General features: G+C 39.7%; 1 protein-coding gene across 6 annotated transcripts in view; it reads right to left on the minus strand.

Annotated features, from left to right (window-relative positions):
* Positions 1-9,603: 9,603 nt before the first annotated feature.
* Positions 9,604-19,942, minus strand: part of LOC121737929 (deubiquitinase DESI2) — a 29,119-nt gene continuing 18,780 nt past the window's right edge. For all 6 annotated transcript variants that reach the window (XM_042129661.1, XM_042129660.1, XM_042129656.1 and 3 more), the window contains 7 exons: positions 16,562-16,689; positions 15,886-16,038; positions 15,530-15,619; positions 14,681-14,732; positions 13,774-13,862; positions 10,907-10,989; positions 9,604-10,039 (listed from right to left, as the gene is read on the minus strand). In XM_042129661.1, the coding sequence (XP_041985595.1) occupies positions 10,911-10,989; positions 13,774-13,862; positions 14,681-14,732; positions 15,530-15,619; positions 15,886-16,038; positions 16,562-16,671 (573 nt within the window). In that variant the 5' untranslated portion in view covers positions 16,672-16,689 and the 3' untranslated portion in view covers positions 9,604-10,039; positions 10,907-10,910. The remainder of the gene's footprint in view (positions 10,040-10,906; positions 10,990-13,773; positions 13,863-14,680; positions 14,733-15,529; positions 15,620-15,885; positions 16,039-16,561; positions 16,690-19,942) is intronic.

The raw sequence follows: 19,942 nt of genomic DNA on the forward strand, positions 1-19,942 counted from the left end.
TTACATTATTTCGTTCGTAACATTTATAACTATCAGAGATTATCAATTTATCTAAATAAATGAAGGCATTTACGGTTCGACAAACCAAAAATGTTAGCTGCTACATCTCTACAAGGATCTTTTGACGCGTGACCACATTGTAAAATGTCATTTTACAGATATATTCACACATTCCTGTCAATGTCATTTTGCATGTGACGTAAATGACATCGACTGCGGTATCCTTTGCAGTGACATTTGCTATGTATCCCCAGTGACAATGTCAACCGAGTGCTACAAGATCCTTGTAGATATGTAATTCTAAATTAGTCAATTTAAAACAAATATAGTACACGAATAAATATTTTGCATTGGTATTACCTTACATGAAATAATGTAAGAAAAAATATATTAGATTAAAAAGAATAATAAGACCCTTGTAATCATAAGGAATTTATTTGGATGATTTGGCAATGTAACACTGATTTTTTTCCTAACTTTTCTATAAACGTTGAACCATCGTTCAACACTCGTGAAAAATGAAAATAGTTTGCAATTTTTTGTGTGCGTCAAAATAAATATCTATTGTTTTGTGTGCGACATTTAAAAACATACAATCTTACAAATCAAAATTATGGGGGTTAAATAATCATATCACTATTTCGTTTATACTCGGTTACAGAGGTGAAATATAACGTACATTTAGGGCCTGTTTCACCACTTCCTGATAAAGTACCGGATAGGCTATCCACAACTTTCTTGACAGATTCTCCATACTCTATCTGTCAAGTTAAGTGGTGCATATCCTATCCAGCATTTATCAGGAAGTGGTGAAACAGGCCCTTACTATTCAATATTCTTTTTGATTGGCTACCAAGTACCAACCCAAAGTTTGCTAGATGGCTTCTAAAGTAATAAAACACATTACCCATGTGTATTGCGCACATTTTTGGGCATCACATTTTAATTTATATCACAGAAATCGTTGTTGATTATGTTAATGTGAAATCACCTCCGAAACCGATCAATAAAATATCTATTTTATAAAATTCAAGCACTGTTATGTACACATTGGCACAGTGTAAGAATTGACTTAAAAGTTAAAATCTGTCAAATTTTTTTTAACCCAATTCGGTATACAGAAACCAAGACACATGTTTTAACAATAGGATATATTACTGCAATGACAGCAAACAAGAAGTTTTGTTCGACGTTTGACAACGTTTCTGTCAATATTCTGATATGACGTGTGCAACATGACGGATTGTGGTCGGATTGTTTACTATTAAACTAAAGTCAAAACATTGCAGTAGTATATCCTATTGGAATTATAAAAAATATAAAATTTAATAAAATAAGATATGGCAGCCAATAATACAATGTTTAATATCAATAGAACATCCAATAACATACAATGGCACAAATCTCACATCAATCTAAGACACTGACGAATTAATTTTGACATACGAAGAGAAAATAATTGTACTGCCAGAGAAGTTGATACCTAGGCCGATGGCGGATCTAAGTAATTTGGTCGCGTTTAGTCAAGAAGCGCTTACACGGGCAACAATTGCGGCAATAATTGCCCGGCGAATGGACCGATCTGGAGCAATTAGTGGAGCAATTTCAATAAATTGCGGCAATTATTTCGGCTATATTGCTCCAGATATTTCATATATCGCTCAATGTCGCCGATACGAATTGACGAATATCCGATTGGGCTCGTGTATGACAGTATTGCTTAGTAACTAGTTGATGAAGTTGCGCCATATCACTCAATTGTATTGCGCAATATTGCTACTTGTTGCCGAAAATTGATTGATGTAGTCGTGACGTCATAGTCGACGAGAATTGACTGGAGTGGAGCAATTTTAGTTGCCCGTATAAGCGTACCTTCAAACCCGTCCAACCGATCACAGCTAACATTCACATAAGCCGACCACATGACGTAGGCACAGTATAGCAATATGACATATCCCTACATTAGTGAACCGAATGTACTTGCGCAGAGCAACGGAGGGGTACCCACGGGGAAGCGGGCGGCGCGGGCTCGCGTACACTAACTCGCGGAGTTTGTATACCTGCGCCCACAGGGGTGACGTTGGCGCATTGTCTACGAATTTTGTGTTGTAAAACGATAACTTATCTTATAAACAATGGGATATTATAATAAATGTTCAGTGTACGGATGTAAATCTGATTCAAAAAACAAAAAGGATTTAAATTTTCATAAATATCGGCTCACAGTTTACACTAATATTGTGTTGGCCTTGGCGGCATGTATTTGCATCTCTGTTTTATTGTTTACGTTGTAAGAAGTGTAACAAGGAGAGAAACAATATAGAATAAATTAAAAATCTGTCAAATACCCTGTTACATACTAATTAGTACCTACCTAGCTAGGTACACACACCAAGTGTAACATTTTGTACTTTGGACCGCCCTTACCGCGCACGTAATAAGAGTTTTGAACAGGGATGTTAGACGGCCACTTGGAAATCCTTGTATAGAGCTGGCTGAAAACTGGTATCGGAGACAGAAAACTGGTACGCCTGTGCTCCGCTCCGGAGCTGCGAAAACTGATGACAAACTGTGTCGGAAGTCGCATCCCAGTGAAAAAAATTAATAATTTAATTTCGTATACTGTTAATAGAGGGCAGTAATCATCGAACGCACGGAAGAAATATCATTTTGAAGTGCATTATCTTTTTGATATTATACTGCATACAGCCCCGGATCTAGGGGGGGGGGGGGCAAGCCGGGGCCCCGGGCGGCAAATTCAGGGGGCGGCCAAATTCACACTTCACGGACCAATGGAGAACTCATCATTTATTTAACTTTGACCACGGAATAAATAATAGCACAAGTACAGCAATTTCATGGCCATATCAACTTGACCAATACCCTGAGCGCGGAGGGAGACGTGCTGCACGCACCTTTATTATTCGCGAGGCGCGTAGGCATAGTTCAAAATACGCGCCCGACTCGCTCGCTTTTAAACCCTACCCTCAGTGGCGGATTTACAGATTTGCCGCATGTAGGCTATTCAATTTTTGCCGCCCCTTTGAAATTCTACTGACCTTTGAAATTCAATACGTTAGTTTAGTTCACAATCATATCCCACCAGCCACCAAAAACATTTTTTGAAAATGTTTGCTGAGACGACCACACAAGGTTTCACCCTGTGCGGTAGCGAAACGGCGAAACCTTACATATTTACTGACATGTAGAATTTGTTTAAGTTAGGGTCAGTAGAGTTAGGCCGTGTAGATTCAGAAGCTAATTGGCTCTACATGAGATCTCATATCTTTTTCACAGGGTAAACCTTATATGGTCGTCTCGGCAATATTTTACAAGAAATGTTTTTGGTGGGATTTTTTATTTCTGTAAGATAAAAAAATGGGGCTAAATTTGCCGCCCCTCTAAATCTGCCGCCCTATTATAGGCTTCAGCCTACTTAGCCTATTGGTAAATCCGCCACTGCCTACCCTGTTAAATATACATATTATTGATAGCTGAAATTATATGGATGATAAAGGTGAAAATAAACATAAGTAGGTGGGGCGGCATTATTCAGTTTTTGCACCGCCTAAAAAAAATTGAAGATCCGGGGCTGACTGCATAATTCGGGTATAAAATGTAAAATATATCGGAAAAAATAGATAAATGATTCATAACGAAGATTTTAATAAGAAACGAGGGTTCTTTTGCTAGGCCAAACAATGGAAAAGAAGTCCGAAGTAAACAAATTGAGATTTCGAAAAAACATTTTTACACACAACACAACTGTTTATCGAGACTGCTTGCTATAAAAAAGTTTTATATTATAAAGGAAATCTGATTGGAATGTTTTTTACATGCATCTTTGAAATTTGCCGGTTATTCTATATGGTCAGTTTATTTTGGTCGGTCAAGGGCCAATCTTGGTATTTTTGCGTACAAGGACCGAGTAGTCTTGGTACATGGTACGTGGAACCAAAACCTGGTATGTGTACCAAGAAATTGGTACGTCTGACATCCCTGGTTTTGAAGTGCTTCTCTTACACCTGACATGTGATTAATTATTGGATATTTTATACAGGGTGTAACAAAAACAAGTGATAATAATTTAGGGTGTGTACGTGTTCCCTGTAAAGAGTTCACTGTGAAAGTAGCAGCGCTGAAAGACCAAAAATTTTTTTCACTTTTGTATGGGGAAACTCGTGACGCTCGGGCCCTTGCCCATACAAAAGTGAAAAAAAATGTTGGTCTTTCAGCGCTGCTACTTTCACAGGGAAATCTCTACAGGGAACACGTACACACCCTAAAGTATTATCACTTGTTTTTGTTACACCCTGTATATTCGGAATTTCGAATGCGTCTTCATTATTAATCCTTCGATCGTGATTCATGGATCCTTGGAAATCTATTGTTATTCTATTGTGTCTCGCTCACCGGTGAGCTTATGGGGCTTGATGGGTTAATTAAATTTTTAAATAGAGAACTAAAATCATCTAAAAATAAAGTTTCACGTAAATATCGGAAAGTACGATATAATATTATGTAAATATAACACGCTGATTAAACAGATTAAATGATAACATTTGCATTACAAGCACAATATTTTATTTTTATTTTATTTCCCGTTTCGTGGCAACCCTGGCATATCTGCTCGGCACCTGTCATCGGTGGCGGCATCGTGCGACATCAAAGGCGTTTCGTTACTGTAGGGACTAATATTGCTATACTGTGACGTAGGTCCGTCAACTGCCTAGGAACCAATTTCCTTGATGGTTCATATACACATAAATTAAACAATCATCAGGAAATTTTGGTCTTAACAAACGCCTTGTATCCCGTTTAAAATAACCTTTGGTTTTGAATACAAGTAAGATGTAATTTGTTAAATTTGATCTTGTCTCTTCTTCTTTTTTATTAATGGCTCCTTTGTGAGTCGCCAGTATCAGAGTGTTTCTGTACAAAGCTGTACTCACTAGTCACTGCTTTACACACAGCCTGTGTATGAAAACGAAAGAACCAAAAAAATCGAATTATCGTGAAAAGAGACAGGTAGCGATAGGTCAATGGTCAAATTTCTGCGACCAATGTTCTGTGACCGGACTTAGATAAATTAATAAAAATAAAGAAATAAAACCTATAATACCTAAAGCCTAAAACACATAGGCCATTTTAATTATGTCGGACATGGTTCAATATAATTTTTCTTTTTGGTAGGTATGAAAATAAAAAAATAAAAAATAAAGATTAGTATAGAATTAATCTAAATTAGTATCCACTTAAGATAACGCGTCAGTTATAAAATAAATGAACATACATCCCTTTACTACAAAAAAATATTAATACTGCGAATAACTATACAAGTTCTGCTTGCCTTTGTCTGCACATTGGAAACGTCAAATGATAGACAGAGACATCGAATCGAACAAACGCTGTAAAAATATTTTTATAAGTAAGAGGATCAATAATAAAAGATGTCTTAATGATGACACAGTCGATTGTCTAAAAGAAATTAAAAATAATTACAATAAAAAAATGCACCGCCAAAACACTATAATAATTGAACTATATTGTACAGTATCCGTCCAAAAAGAACGCACAGCTCTACAAAGCTTGTCGGTGAAAAGATGAAAGGTAACCAACCACGAAAACCCTTTGATATGATCTCAGGGATGCCCGAGGGACAAGCTAAATCTGTCTTGGGACCCGCAGCGAAATTAATCAGAAGAAAGGTAGGAGGAGTAGGAGAAATCTAATTTCCCTCCCCAAGCAAAGCGGGAGACAGCCAAATTTCATGACAATAATGTCCGAAGTTACAAACTTCATTATGCTTTATTAGCATACTAGATGATATGGTGAACTTCGTATTACTTCCCTCCTAATAAACCTTCCCTGGGGGGTGAGCCAAAATCTTTTCGTTTACGCTTCATTATAAAATCGCCGATGAAAGTGTATGGAATTTCGACTCGTCTTATGTCAATTCCATACAGCGAAAACGAAAAAGTTTCGTCTAAATACCCTGGCCATTTAGCCGAAACTTTTTTATTTTCGCTTCGTTATAGAATCGCCGATCAAAATGTATGGAATTGACATTAGACGAGTCGAACGTCAACGTCATATTAACGAACGCTTATGTCAATTCCATACATTTTCATCGGCGATTCTATAACGAAGCGAAAACGAATAGATTTTGGCTCATCCCCCTGGACTGCCACGAATATTTTAACACTAAAATTAGCCGAATCGGTTCAGCCGTTATCGAGTTTAATACCACGATCGTAAGAATCGCAGACATAAGATTTTCAATTGTTATGCGACAGCCGGGTGCCGTTTGGGTTAAACGAGACTAACAACATTTTTTTAAATATTTTTTTTATATAGATTCTAGGTTTGCGTCTAGATATAATCTGACTATAAATTCTTTCAATAACAAAGGTACGTTCTTTTTGGTCTAATACCGTATAACTTATATGGTATAAGGCTTCAGTATAAACGCGGCCAAACTTTAATATTTCTTATACATTATCGTAACAGTGTACAATTTCGCACCTTTGCATCTTTACAAGGGACATGGACAAACGAAGTCTCCTGTAACTATCAGTGAAGTTGATTCATAGGCAGACAGCGGACCTGCATAATTTGGGTGCGTCACGTCGCCACGTCGCGAAATGACATAAACTGACCAAATGATGAAGTCCACCATTTTCCTATAAATTAATTCCTTCGATGGTACATTTTTATCAACGCTAAGCAAACAATATATAGGGAACGTGCAAAACAATGGTGCTGCGAAAAAACCGTCGCTTAACCCAAACTTAAAATTATTGACATGTCTTGTCACCAATTATAGTTCCCGTACGTTCTCTCATACCAAAAACTGCCTACTGACAAATCCAAGATGAAAAAATATTTACTTGACATGTGCTGCCACCTGCACGCTCCCTATCCCTGTTACTTATAAAAGTATGCAGCATATATTTAAGGATTGCTGTCTTTGTATGTCGTATGACTTTCCTAGTCAAGTCAAGGACAATCAGAGACCTTTTATTACACGCTGTGTAAACATTTTTATTTTTATGTAGACTTCATTTTCCAGCCCCCCTCTTAATACAAACTCTCGAATATCGCTAACAAACTCGAATCGATTCAAAATACTGGCCACATCGAAAAATCGATATTTGTATAAAATATCGAGAAAAAAATTATAAACGTCAAATGATAGCGCGCGACAAAACTCGTCGCGTCCTGCCAGTATTTTGATATAGACCGACAAGGATTTAAGTGAACGTGGCGAAAAAAGGAACTAACGCCGCCATCATACAAAACCCCCATTTTTGACAGTTTTCCTTTACCGGCAGCTCCCCCGCCCACGATCATTTAAAACCTTAAGTCGGTCTGTAAACCGATTTTGATCACTATTATCGATGTTACGTTACATTGGCGCATTGTCAAGACAGCTAGCCGTTCTATCCTAGATATACTATACTATCCGGAATCTGCAAGGCAAAAAAAAGCAATAAAAATGGAACTTTTGGCTAATACAATAGAGTACAAAATGCAAAACTCGACGATCTTGGGCTTTCCCGATTCCGAATAATACTGATCCAACCTAATATTTTGTCAAAACTGATTTGACTTATATAAAAAAATAGCAAGAAAAAAAATACAAATGTAACTTTAGCCAACTGAAAAAATGAAAAGTTCTATTGCTATGGAATTAAGCTTAACCATCAGTAATTTATTTTAACCTATAAATTAGTCAAATCAGTCTTACCAAAAATATTAATAGGCTTAAATCACTACATAGATGTTACACTATTTAAATACTTCCCTATATGGCCATAGACACAATATGCTAGTTTCAATATGCTACTTCAAACTACCTTTCAAAAACATTTACAAAGCAAATAACTTATTTACAGATTTTGTCTCTGTCTGATGCATTGGAAATGTCATTTGACAGACAGAAACAGCAAATGTAAATAAGATATTGCTTTGTAAATAGTTTTTATTATATTAAGGATCAGTGTACAACAAAATGAGACGTAAGAAAACGATGCATAAAAGCAATACAAAATTAAAACGACAATGTCAAATTGTATTTTCTATATCGTCAAAATCGTACTTCGTTTCAGTGTGACCTGACCATAAAGTTAATATACCTAGCGGAAAAGAGAAACAAAGGTCTGAGCAAGAGAGATGTCACTATCAGTAACACTGCGTGGTAAAAAGACACGTGTGATACATGACAGCAGCACTCTTTTTTTTACGTCCAGTCGGCACGTGCTGCACGTTGACAATTTAATCTCATAGAAATCATGTTCAATGATGCTTGTGTAAGTGTATACGTACACATATTTTACACACAGATGAAAAGCAATTTTGGTTTCGTTTGACAGCTCGAGTTTGTTGCTCTATTCCGCTAGGTATATTAACTTTATGGACCTGACTCGCTGTATTTAGAGGGTAGATACGAAAGATTCTGTGATTTCTGAAACGAGTGAAGAAAAGAAAAACAAAATGTATTAAAACATCGGAGGTGAATGCAATGATCGGGCGTCATTTTAAGTGATTTCAAAATGGCGCCTAAACTGACGTTGACAGATCGTATATCAAATTTGACATTGACGAATCACAAAGGAGCCATAAATAAAAATAACAAGAAGAACAACTATCTATGGAATATTTTTACTGGAAGTATCTGTGAAAATTTTAAGTGGACGGAGTACTTAACTATGACATGGATTAATAAGCATTACAGTCCCTTACTAATAATAAAATTAACCCAGCAAATAACTATACAGAAAGTAACAAAACGAGGTGATTATACTTTAAAGCATATACGAGTCCCCTGTATAGAGTTCACTGCGAAAGTAGCAGCGCTGAAAGAGTAACTTTTTCAACCTTTATATGGACAAAATTCATGGCGCTGGCGCTGGCCCAAATAAATCTAAAAAAATAGCTCTTTAAGCGCTGCTACTTTCAGAATGAACTCAATATAAAGGACACATACACTATGAGTATTATAACTTAATTTTGTTACACCCTGTATAATGTCTACTAGTCTTTGTCTGGCATATTGGGAAAGACATGGCAGATATAGACAGCTAACAGTGAGTACATTTTTCGCTGCGTAATTCTTTATTAGTATTTGGGAGATGTTCTATGTTTTAAAAAAGGTTTTAAAATGTCTAAAATTATCTGTGCATTTAGGATTACGTTAATGAGATATCTATTTCTTCTAAAAACATGCAAGGCACGCATTTTGATGAGCCAAAATTAATTTTTAACCATCGTAAACTGAAATTAAAAAACTGATGGTGGATGATTGTATGATTCAGTCTTAAAATTATTTATATTGCTGGTAACATTATTCTGTAATTTTTGATTATTATATTGAAAGCCGTAGGAACACTATTTTATTTTGCCTAATCATTATCATAAAGCTATCCTGCCCTTTGGTATTTGGCAATTTTAGACGTAGGGTATTTAAATATAAACGAATATTAGATCCATAAAGATTACAGGAGTTCTATATTTACATATTTATAAGCTAAGTAGATTATATAATATATTAGTTGTATTAAAAAAACTAAATCTAAATGTCAAAAAATGTCTTCTTTTACAAATTGTCTATGGTTATAAAAATGTCTAAATATATCGTTGAAAACTTGCTACATAATATTTTGAGTATCAAGACTTTTTTCAGAACAATTTCTGAAAGACCTATCAACAGTCTAAAAAAAACATGCAAAATCTAAACCTAAGATTTGGTACAGAATTCATTTTACTAAAGAATAAGTCCTATTTCTTAAAAACGTAGAGATGAAAGAGAACACACAAAGAGAGAGAGTATAGTTTGACAGAAAGTATTAAATGCTTGTCAAATAAGTTGCTTTTGTATTCTGGCAACACCATTTAAAAAAAATTAAAAAATATTATAAGAAACAGGACTAAAATTTTTGACAATGCGCCAAAAAGACTGTCAACTAGCATATACACTAATAATTAATGTTATACACAACACTTGGTATACCAAAACTGCACTACCGCAGGCTTTCGTCTGTAAAGAAAAAACAATAATTATAATAGTTTCAAAAACATGAAACATCTTGGATGTCCGCCATGTTGGCGTTAAGTCATGTGACTATTTTTTCGTATTCCTGACAGAAAAGCCTTTTTTTAAATTAATTAAATGGGGCAACATTTCAAATAGCCTGTCCGCCATCTTGGGGAGGCCGTCATAACAAATCCAACAGATTTGTAATGACCTTTATTGGTCATGTATTGTCATCAGAATTCAGAACTTATGGTTACAATTTTGACGTTTGAACTTTTTACTACGCATGCGAGAGAAAGGCTTTCCTTAGGATAAGCATGTGAGTAAAAGAGAGAGGTATAGAAAATACAGATAATAATATTATGCGAGTGAAAGATACGGATATAGATGATAAGAAAGGAAGTGAAAGAGACAGGTATGGATGATGAACATGAGAGTCAAAGGGACAGGTAATGGATGATGAACATGGGAGTAACAGAGACATATACAAGATGTTAGTGTAAACACCGTTATCCTTGAAACTATCAAAAATAAACCCGTCAAAATGAACAACTTTTTCTGTGAGAACAATGCTGGGAACTCAAAAAAATCCGTCTTCATACCAATACAAATTGCCGATCCGGGCATCCGTATGGGTATAAAGACGGCTTTTTTTTGAGTTCCCAGCATTGTTCTCATAGAAAAAGTTGTTCATTTTGACGGGCTCAATTGATGGTTTCAAGTATAACGGTGTTTACACTAACACACTGTTTAGCTGGTAAGCATGGGAGTGAAAGAGCCAGATAAAGATGATAAGCATGCGGAGAAAATAGACAGGTATACGTGATAAGCATTGGAGTGACAGAGACGGGTATAGAGCGAGGGACTTACGGTGCTATTGAGGCGTGGCTGGCGAGCTGGAGCGCGAATGTACCGCTAGGGACTGTTGCAGCGCCGCCGGCGTTAGCCATTCCCTATAAGAGCGAAAAATATTAGTACTATCAGAGAAGTTGATCCCTAGCCAGATGACGGACCTACGTAGTTTGGTCGCGTTACGTCAAACCCAGCCGACAGATCACAATTATCGTTGAATTGACATGACCCGACCAAATGACGTTGGTCTCAAATAAAAGGGTTTGCTGTCAGGAATAAGAAAACTGGCAGCAGATTTCGTCCCTGGTTTGGTTCATCCCCCAAAAAAGCTTCTCGCCGGAAGCAGGAGGCTTACCAATCCTGGGCCAACGCAGTGTCAGCTCGGGATTTAAATACCAGCACATATAAAAAGGAGTACAACCTTGCCTCTAGGTCCCTCAAGAAAGAGGTAACTCGGGCAAAGCAACAGCACGTCAATAGAATTGGCAAGAGACTTGAGTGCCTCCCCTCGGGAACCCGTGCATTCTGGTCTCTGGCCAAAGCTATTGAAGGAAATTTCTGCAAGCCAACCCTACCATCCCTACACGAAGGAAATGGATCGTTGGCCCAAGACGCAAAGGACAAAGCCGATCTTCTGGGCAAGCTCTTTGCGTCAAACTCGACGCTGGATGACGGGGGGCAGAAACCGCCGACCATACCGCGATGCACGAGCATCATGTCGGATATTCGGTTTCATCAGCGCTCAGTGCGAAAAGCCCTCTGTTCCCTTGATATCCAAAAGTCGAGTGGGCCTGACGGAATCCCGCCTATTGTGTTGAAAAAGTGTGCTCCAGAGTTGGCTCCGGTCTTGACGTGTCTTTTTCGGCTCTCCTTTTCCAATGGCATCGTCCCGGCTTCCTGGATGACAGCCTTGGTGCACCCGATCCCCAAAAAGGTGACCGCTCAAATCCTTCCAACTACAGACCAATCGCTATAACCTCTCTCTTCTCGAAGATAATGGAATCCATTATCAATAGCCAGCTTCTTCGATACTTGGACGGCCAGGGATTGCTAAGCGACAAACAATACGGGTTCCGTAAGGGTCGCTCGGCTGGTGATCTCTTGGCATACCTGACTCATCGTTGGCCTCAGGCAATTGAGTCGAAGGGAGAGGCATTGGCTGTTAGTTTGGACATTGCGAAGGCCTTTGATCGGGTTTGGCATAAAGCGCTGCTATCAAAGCTTCCATCATACGGGCTGCCCGAGAAATTATGTAAGTGGGTCACTAGTTTCTTACCAGACAGAAGCATAAAGGTCGTAGTTGACGGCGAATGCTCGGAAACTCAGTCTGTTAATGCTGGTGTCCCTCAGGGCTGTGTGCTATCGCCTACTCTATTCATACTGCATATCAAAGACATGTTACAAGCCAACGGCATTCATTGCTATGCGGATGATAGATACAGGTGATGCTGTATATACCGGCTCCCCTAATATTTCTCGGCAAAATGTCACTGAGAGTCGAAACGAACTTGTGTCTAAGGTGGAGAATTCATTGGAGAAGGTCTCTGAATGGGGTAGACGTAACTTAGTCCAATTCAACCCCACCAAGACACAAGTCTGCGCGTTCACCACTAAAAAGTCACCAATGGTCGTTAATCCTCGTTTCGAGGGCACATCTTTAACCATCTCTCCTAGCATTGAGATACTTGGCGTCAACATATCGAGCGAAGTCCAGTTCCGATATCATCTTGAGGGTAAGGCCAAATTAGCCTCGAAGAAGCTTGGTGTTCTTAACAGAGCGAGACAGTACTTCAGTCCGGACCAACGCCTACAACTCTACAAGGCGCAGGTTCGGCCTCATATGGAATATTGTTCTCATCTCTGGGCAGGGGCGCCAAAATACCAACTGCTCCCTCTGGATCGTATCCAACGAAGGGCTGCTCGAATTGTTGACTTCCATAGTGTTTCAAACAGCTTGGACCCCCTGGAATTACGCCGAGATGTAGCTTCACTCTGCATCCTCTATCGGTTGTATCACGGGGAGTGCTCTGAGGAATTGTTCGGAATCATACCACCTGCAACTTTTCGCTATCGTCCCACGCGAAAAACATACCATCCTCATCACCTTGATGAGTGGCAGTCTTCCACAGTGCGTTTTTCGCGTAACTTTCTGCCGCGCACTGTAAAACTCTGGAATGAACTGTCACCAGCAGTATTTCCGGACCGATACGACCTGCAAACCTTCAAGAACAGAGCGTATTCCCTCTTAAAAGGCCGGCAACGCACCTGCAGCTCTTCTGATGTTGCGAGTGTCCATGGGCGACGGTAGTTTCTTACCATCAGGTGACCCGTTTGCTCGTTTGCCCCCTTATTTAATAAAAAAAAGCGTGTTTTTTTTAGTTTTTAAACTAAGTATTATTATTTTGACTCAAATTGCTTTCACTAGCGACGTTAGGGTGTTCGCTGCGTTAAGCATGCGCCCGTCGCAGCCACCCGCGAGGCGTGCTTGTTTCATGTCATCCCATAGGGCATAGGGTCTAAGCACATTAGGCTGAATTACGCCGGCGTAAATTCCGCCGCGTTTAAATTGCATACAAAATACGGGCCGAATACGAGGGGTGACACACTATTACGTCGCGTTTAGTATGCGTTTGACATTTGCGGCGGAAATTACGCCGGCGTAATTCAGCCTAGTGTGTTTAGACGCATAGAGCAGCGCGGCGTTGAGCGGTTCAGACGTCACACGATTACTATGGCGATCGCACGGCGCGGGCGCCCGCGACGGGCAGCCGCGCCGGGCACACGCTCAACGCAGCAAACGCCCTTATTGGCTATTTGTGAAAAAATTAGTTCGTAAACTCCCGTCAAAAAACCCTCAGAGTCAGAAAAACGTGCACAATACTCACTTAGGCAAACATCGTTGTAGGAATGGCACGCACGAACTGACGTACGCGAGTCTGTTCACCCACGCCGGTATGTCGCGGTCGCACAGCGCCTGGGACATGAGACGAGTCACTATATTAGCGAGCGCCATGAGACGAGACAGTAATATATTGTTACGGACCTACGACATATAGTGCCATCTAGCGTCAAACCAGCGAAACTTATCGAGTGAACACAGAGGACGGGCCGAATTCAGTTCGATACGAGCTATTATAATATCGAACTGAATTCGGCCCGTCCTACTGCGACTATTTATATGAGTCGAGGCGAACCCTAGACTGTACGAGAACATTCCTTCCCGAATATACACAATTCGCGTAAACAAGTGTGGAATGTTTCTACAAAGTTAACGCGCCGCTAACGCCCCGGGCAGCGGGGCGTTAGCGGCGCGGCGGCGGCGCGGCGCGTGATAATGTATAGAATTATATGGACAGGCTCCAAAAACCGAGCGGCGTACTAGAACGGCTTGTCCATCGCCGCCGCGCCGCTCCCGCCCCGCTGCCCGCTGGTTTCGAGACACACAGATCAGAAACCGCACTATAGTGCGACACGACGCGACACTAGTTCTATGAAAGTGAAGTGTCGCTTCGTGTCGCACAGGCCACAGCGCACTAGTGCGGTCTCAACTTAACTTGACATAATTTGACAGACAACGGGAAGCGACTTTGTTTTAAATTGAATACTCAGGGCCTGTTTCACCACTTCCTGATAAGTGCCGAATAGGCTATCCACCACTTAACTTGACAGATAAAGTATGGAGAATCTGTCAAAATCTGTTATAAATAGCCTAATCGGCACTTTATCAGATAGTGGTGAAACATTGTTGTTATTATCAAATCGATAAAGTTACATTAATTTATAATAACTCACCAAACAAAACGCTGACGTGAAATGATTACAGTTATTGTTCATAAGATGGTATCTGAAAGGTGAAAAAAAAAAGAATTAGACACATAAAAAAAACTGTACATTTTGCTACAACACAAACTATCGGCGTTCGCTGCGTTAAGCGTGCGCCCGGCGCGGCCACCCGCGAGGCGTGCTTGTTTCATCATCATGTAATCCCATAGAGCAGCGTTGCGTTGAGCGGGTCAGCCGTCGCACGATTACTAATGGCGAGCGCAAGGCGCGGCCGCCCGCGACGGGCGCACTCTCAACACAGCAAACGCCCTAACGTATGTCGATTCTCGTCTCTTAAAGTATATCTATTACCATCTAACACGGTTTAGCCGTTTAAGCGTAAAAAGGTAACAGACAGACACCTTCGCAATTATAAAGCAAGATACAGTATACAGGATGTAACAAAAATAAGTGATAATACTTTAGGGTGTGTACGTGTTCCTTGTAGAGAGTTCACTGTGAAAGTAGCAGCGCTGAAAGACCAAATTTTTTTTTCACTTTTGTATGGGGAAACTCATGACGCTCGGGCCCTTGCCCATACAAAAGTGAAAATTTTTTTTCGTTTTTCAGAGCTGCTACTTTCACAGTGAACTCTCTACAAGGAACACGTACACACCCTAAAGTATTATCACTTATTTTTGTTACACACGTATACTATAGAGTATAGACTATAGAGGCATTGGGTAGGAATCGACAATTCTACAGGTGGGGGTGCGAGTATGTTTTATCAGTAAAGAGGGGGGGAGGTTTAGGTATAACACTCCCATCCCATTTTCCTCCACCTCCCTTTCCTCTCCCCTCCATCGTCGGTCAACTGACCTGTCACCTCGGAACTGCTTGCCGAGCTCCTTGACGAGCCTTCTCACTTCCTCCTCACTGAAGTCCGTGTAACCTATGTGGACGCTTTGTCTGGAATGTAAGGAAAATATAATATACATATTAGTAGATTTTTAACAGTCAACAGTAAAAAAATGTCGCGAATGTCGCGATTGTGGCTTTACAACTTTAATAAAAAAAAAAACTGTCAAAATTTGACAGTTGCACTGTGTTAATTAAGAAGTTTAGGTGTCAAAATTTGACGTTTCAACTTTTTAAAACGTTTCGATAGCCGCTTAGACTTCAAGACCATAAAGCCTATGGTCCAATGTCTATTATACAATAAAAAGCTAAGTCACCTGAACCGAAACTGCTCTCCCAACTCCCTCTCGTCCTTGGGCGTGATCTCGAAGACACCCGTGAAGGCATATGGGTGTCCACCGTACGCCCACTCCGAGCCGTGCACCTGGACACCGCTGTGAAACACCCCCACACCGGCACCGGCCGTGTACCTGGAGAGAGAGAGATAGCATGAGAAGAAGGAGAGAAGAGGGATGTGAAAGGTTCTAAGGCAGTGAAGAGTTTTTTAAAAATTGATAAGAACTTCTTAGGTTTTTTATCGTTTAAAGATTTTTACATTACCTACATACATTTTTAACCCCCGACAAAACTGAGTGGTGTTATAAGTTTGACGTGTCTGTCTGTACGTTTGTCTGTGTGCGTGGCATCGTAGCATCCAGACGGGTGGAAGCTGACATTATTATCGTGTTCTTAGCTTTTATAATCATCAGCCCGCTCAGTGCTTGATCAGAGATTTATCTACTTAAAATTTTTGAATCGGGGGTTGTTTTTTTCATACATATTAAAAAATTTAAAAAACTTTTAAACAACAGGTTAATTACCCAATTGGAAAACGGTCGTTCACCTTTTTACCCAATTGGAAAACGGTCGTTCACCTTTTTACCCAATTGGAAAACGGTCGTTCACCTGTGCAACTTTAATTATTAACACACTAAAATAGCTCTTTCCACTCACCAGTTCGTCCAATACATGTCGTACACGTTCAGTACTACGGGCGTTTGTCCGGGGCGCGGGGGGCGGGGCTCGCTGCGCCGCGGCAGCAGCGACATGCACGACGGGAACATCGTGCAGATGCCGCACGACTGCGAAAACGGACCTTATTGTGTATGGCGTAGGGTGGATTTTACAATGACAACGAAAATTATTAGTCGACTGCAAAAATGAATCTGATCATGTATGGCGTAAGGTGGATTTTACAATGACAAAGATTTTACAAATATATCAGGGACTTTGCAAATTATCAGTGGTCTGTAAAATGGACTTTGATATGTATAGCGTAGGGTTGATTTTACAGTGACGATGAACATCATCAGTGGACAGCGAAATTAAAGCTTATTTGGTGGGACGTGAAGTCCGAATTACTTTAATAGTAATGCATGCAAATGAGAAGAATCGTGCAAATGCCGCGCGAATGCAATTATGAATCTTATTGTGTAGAAAGTAGAATCTAATTTACATTGACAGTAGCGACATGCACGAAGCATTCTGATAGGGCCAGCGCAGACATAAAAAAATAAACTTTAAAATAATTATTACACTTGAGTAAATATAAAGAAATGCTCGCGCGTCCTCGAGGATACGCGGGAAGCCCTTATCGCACAGGTGTCATAATTTTAAAGTTTATTTTCAAGTGCGTAAGTAAAAATCCTCTCCGCTGCGCTCCTAAAAATTTTTAGCCATAATTCATTACCATCAGCTCGCTCACAGCTGGAAAACTTTTTTTTTTTAATGAAATAAGGGGGCAAACGAGCAAACGGGTCACCTGATGGAAAGCAACTTCCGTCGCCCATGGACACTCACAGCATCAGAAGAGCTGCAGGTGCGTTGCCGGCCTTTTAAGAGGCAATAGGGAAATAGGGGAGGGTAGGGATGGGAAGGGAAGGGAATAGGGGAGGGTAGGGAAGGGAATAGGGTAGGGGATTGGGCCTCCGGTAAACTCACTCACTCGGCGAAACACAGCGCAAGCGCTGTTTCACGCCGGTTTTCTGTGAGAACGTGGTATTTCTCCGGTCGAGCCGGCCCATTCGTGCCGAAGCATGGCTCTCCCACGTAACTTGCTTTTTTAGGGTATTTTGGGTCTGTCCGTCTGTCTGTCTGTATCTCCGGGCCGTAACTGAAGAACCGCTATAGCTAGACTTCTGAATTTTTTACAGATTGTGTACATATTCTGTTGCCGCTATAACAACAAATACTAAAAACAAAATACAACAAACATGATTTTTTGCACGATATCAATAACGGCAACACATAGGCACTTAGAATATTCACAAAATAATCAGTTGTATATTTGTTCTGTAATAATTAGTAATAAAATTTAAATAAATTAAATAATTAAGGGGGCTCCCAAAAAAAACACAATTTTCAGCCTATTTTTGCTCTTTCGTGGAACGGAAACCTTCGTGCGCGAGTCCAACTCGCATTTGGCAGATTTTTTTTGGTTCTGTATTCTGAGATTTAGCTATAACTTGTACATCATATTTTCAATTAACTATGTTGTTGTTGACGTTGTTTTATGTTTCTAATTTGCGTTTTCGTGATAACATCGAGGTAATAATAAATTGTACAAAATTTTACAAGCAAACCATACTATTCCACAGGTGGGGGACCAAAGCCACCTTGACTTTTCCGGGCAAGTGTACTTAGATAAACAATTAAACACCCATATTTAATCCTTCGATCGTGGATTCTTGGAAATCTATTGCAGGAGTCACCAATTAGTTTCGCTCGGGGTCCGTTTTAAGACATGAAATGACCTTCGCGGTCCACACATTAAAAAAAAAATAAACAAAGTTAATAACGGAAATTACAAAGGTATTTATTTAGATATCAATGAGATGCGATAATTAAGAATGAATCTCTCTAAAGTTTGGAATGAAATATTGTTGCAAGCTACTGCAGATATTGACAGTAAATCCTAGAGACGTTGAAGTCCTAAGATGAACGAAGATCATCTTCGAACATGCTTGGTCCGCACTCCGCACACAATGGGTCGGCGGTCCGCCATTTGGTGATCCCTGTTCTATTGCATCTCGCTCACCGGTGAGCTTATGGGGCTTGATGAGTTAAAGATCTGCGGGACCTATATTTCTATGTATAAATATCAGCCATTTTAATTTGCGACAGCAATTTATTATATTTTCCATAAAAACCTTCGTGTAGTGAACTACATTATGAATAATGGCCTTGTACAAAGGTTACAAAGCCCTTAAACGTACAATTCCATTTAAAACTTCACTTTATAACCTGCGCGGATATGAAAACACTATAATATTATTATGTACTAGCGACCCGCCCCGGCGTCGCACGGGTATAAAATATATAGCCACTGAAAAAATGATTGAAATCGATAGCCTAATGATCCTTCACGTGGTCTACTTCTTATCGGTGCCAAATAACATAAAAATTGCTCCAGTAGTTCGCGAGATAAGCCCTTGCAAATAATTTCACCCGTTTTTTCTACATTCTCCTATTAGTCTTAGCGTAACAAATTATAGCCTACAGCCTTCCTCAATAAATGGGCTATCTAACACTGAAAGAATTTTTCAAATTGAACCAGTAGCTCCTGAGATTAGCGCTTTAAATTAGCCCTTTCAAATAATTTTCCCCGGTTTTTTCACATTTTCCTCTATTTCTTCGCTCCTATTAGTCTTAACGTAATAAAATATAGCCTATAGCATTCCTCGATAAATGGGCTATCTAACACTGAAAGAATCATCAAAATTCGTTGCGTAGTTTTAAAGATTAAAGGGAACAAAGGGACACGAGGGAAAAAAGCGACTTTGTTTTATAATATGTATAGATATAGATGTAGGTACTGTATGCTAAGTACTTACATACGGTTTTGCTCGATAGTTTTACTCGAAATCGAGCAAAAACCACCGTGTGGACCGCAAAACTCACAGCTCGAAGGCTCGCATCGAGCCAGTTTGAAGGCTCGAATCGAGCCGGCTTGACAAATTTTTTGACACTAGTTTTTATTATTACTTCTAAAATCTGTGTTCGTAGCTAATTTCCTTCGAACTGGAGTAAAAGTATCGAGCAATGCTGAGTGTGGACGAAACCCCGAGCCGTGATTTTTACTCTACGTGATTGGTCGATCAAGCAAAACCGTATGTGAGTACTTACACTAAGGCTGCGTTTCCACCAGAGATGTGTTGCACTTGCGAGGAATGTGTATTTGAGAACCAATAGAATCGACGTATGTGAAGCTAGCATGACAAACTTAGCAAAATAACTCGGGATTGCGTTATTTATTAGGTGCTGATTGAGTGCTATTTTGGTGCAAAAACCGCGAATTTAGTGCTCCTCAAAATTCGGAATAAATGCTAATGCTAG

Source organism: Aricia agestis, chromosome 22 (genome assembly GCF_905147365.1).
Source record: "Aricia agestis chromosome 22, ilAriAges1.1, whole genome shotgun sequence".
Taxonomy (NCBI): domain Eukaryota; kingdom Metazoa; phylum Arthropoda; class Insecta; order Lepidoptera; family Lycaenidae; genus Aricia; species Aricia agestis.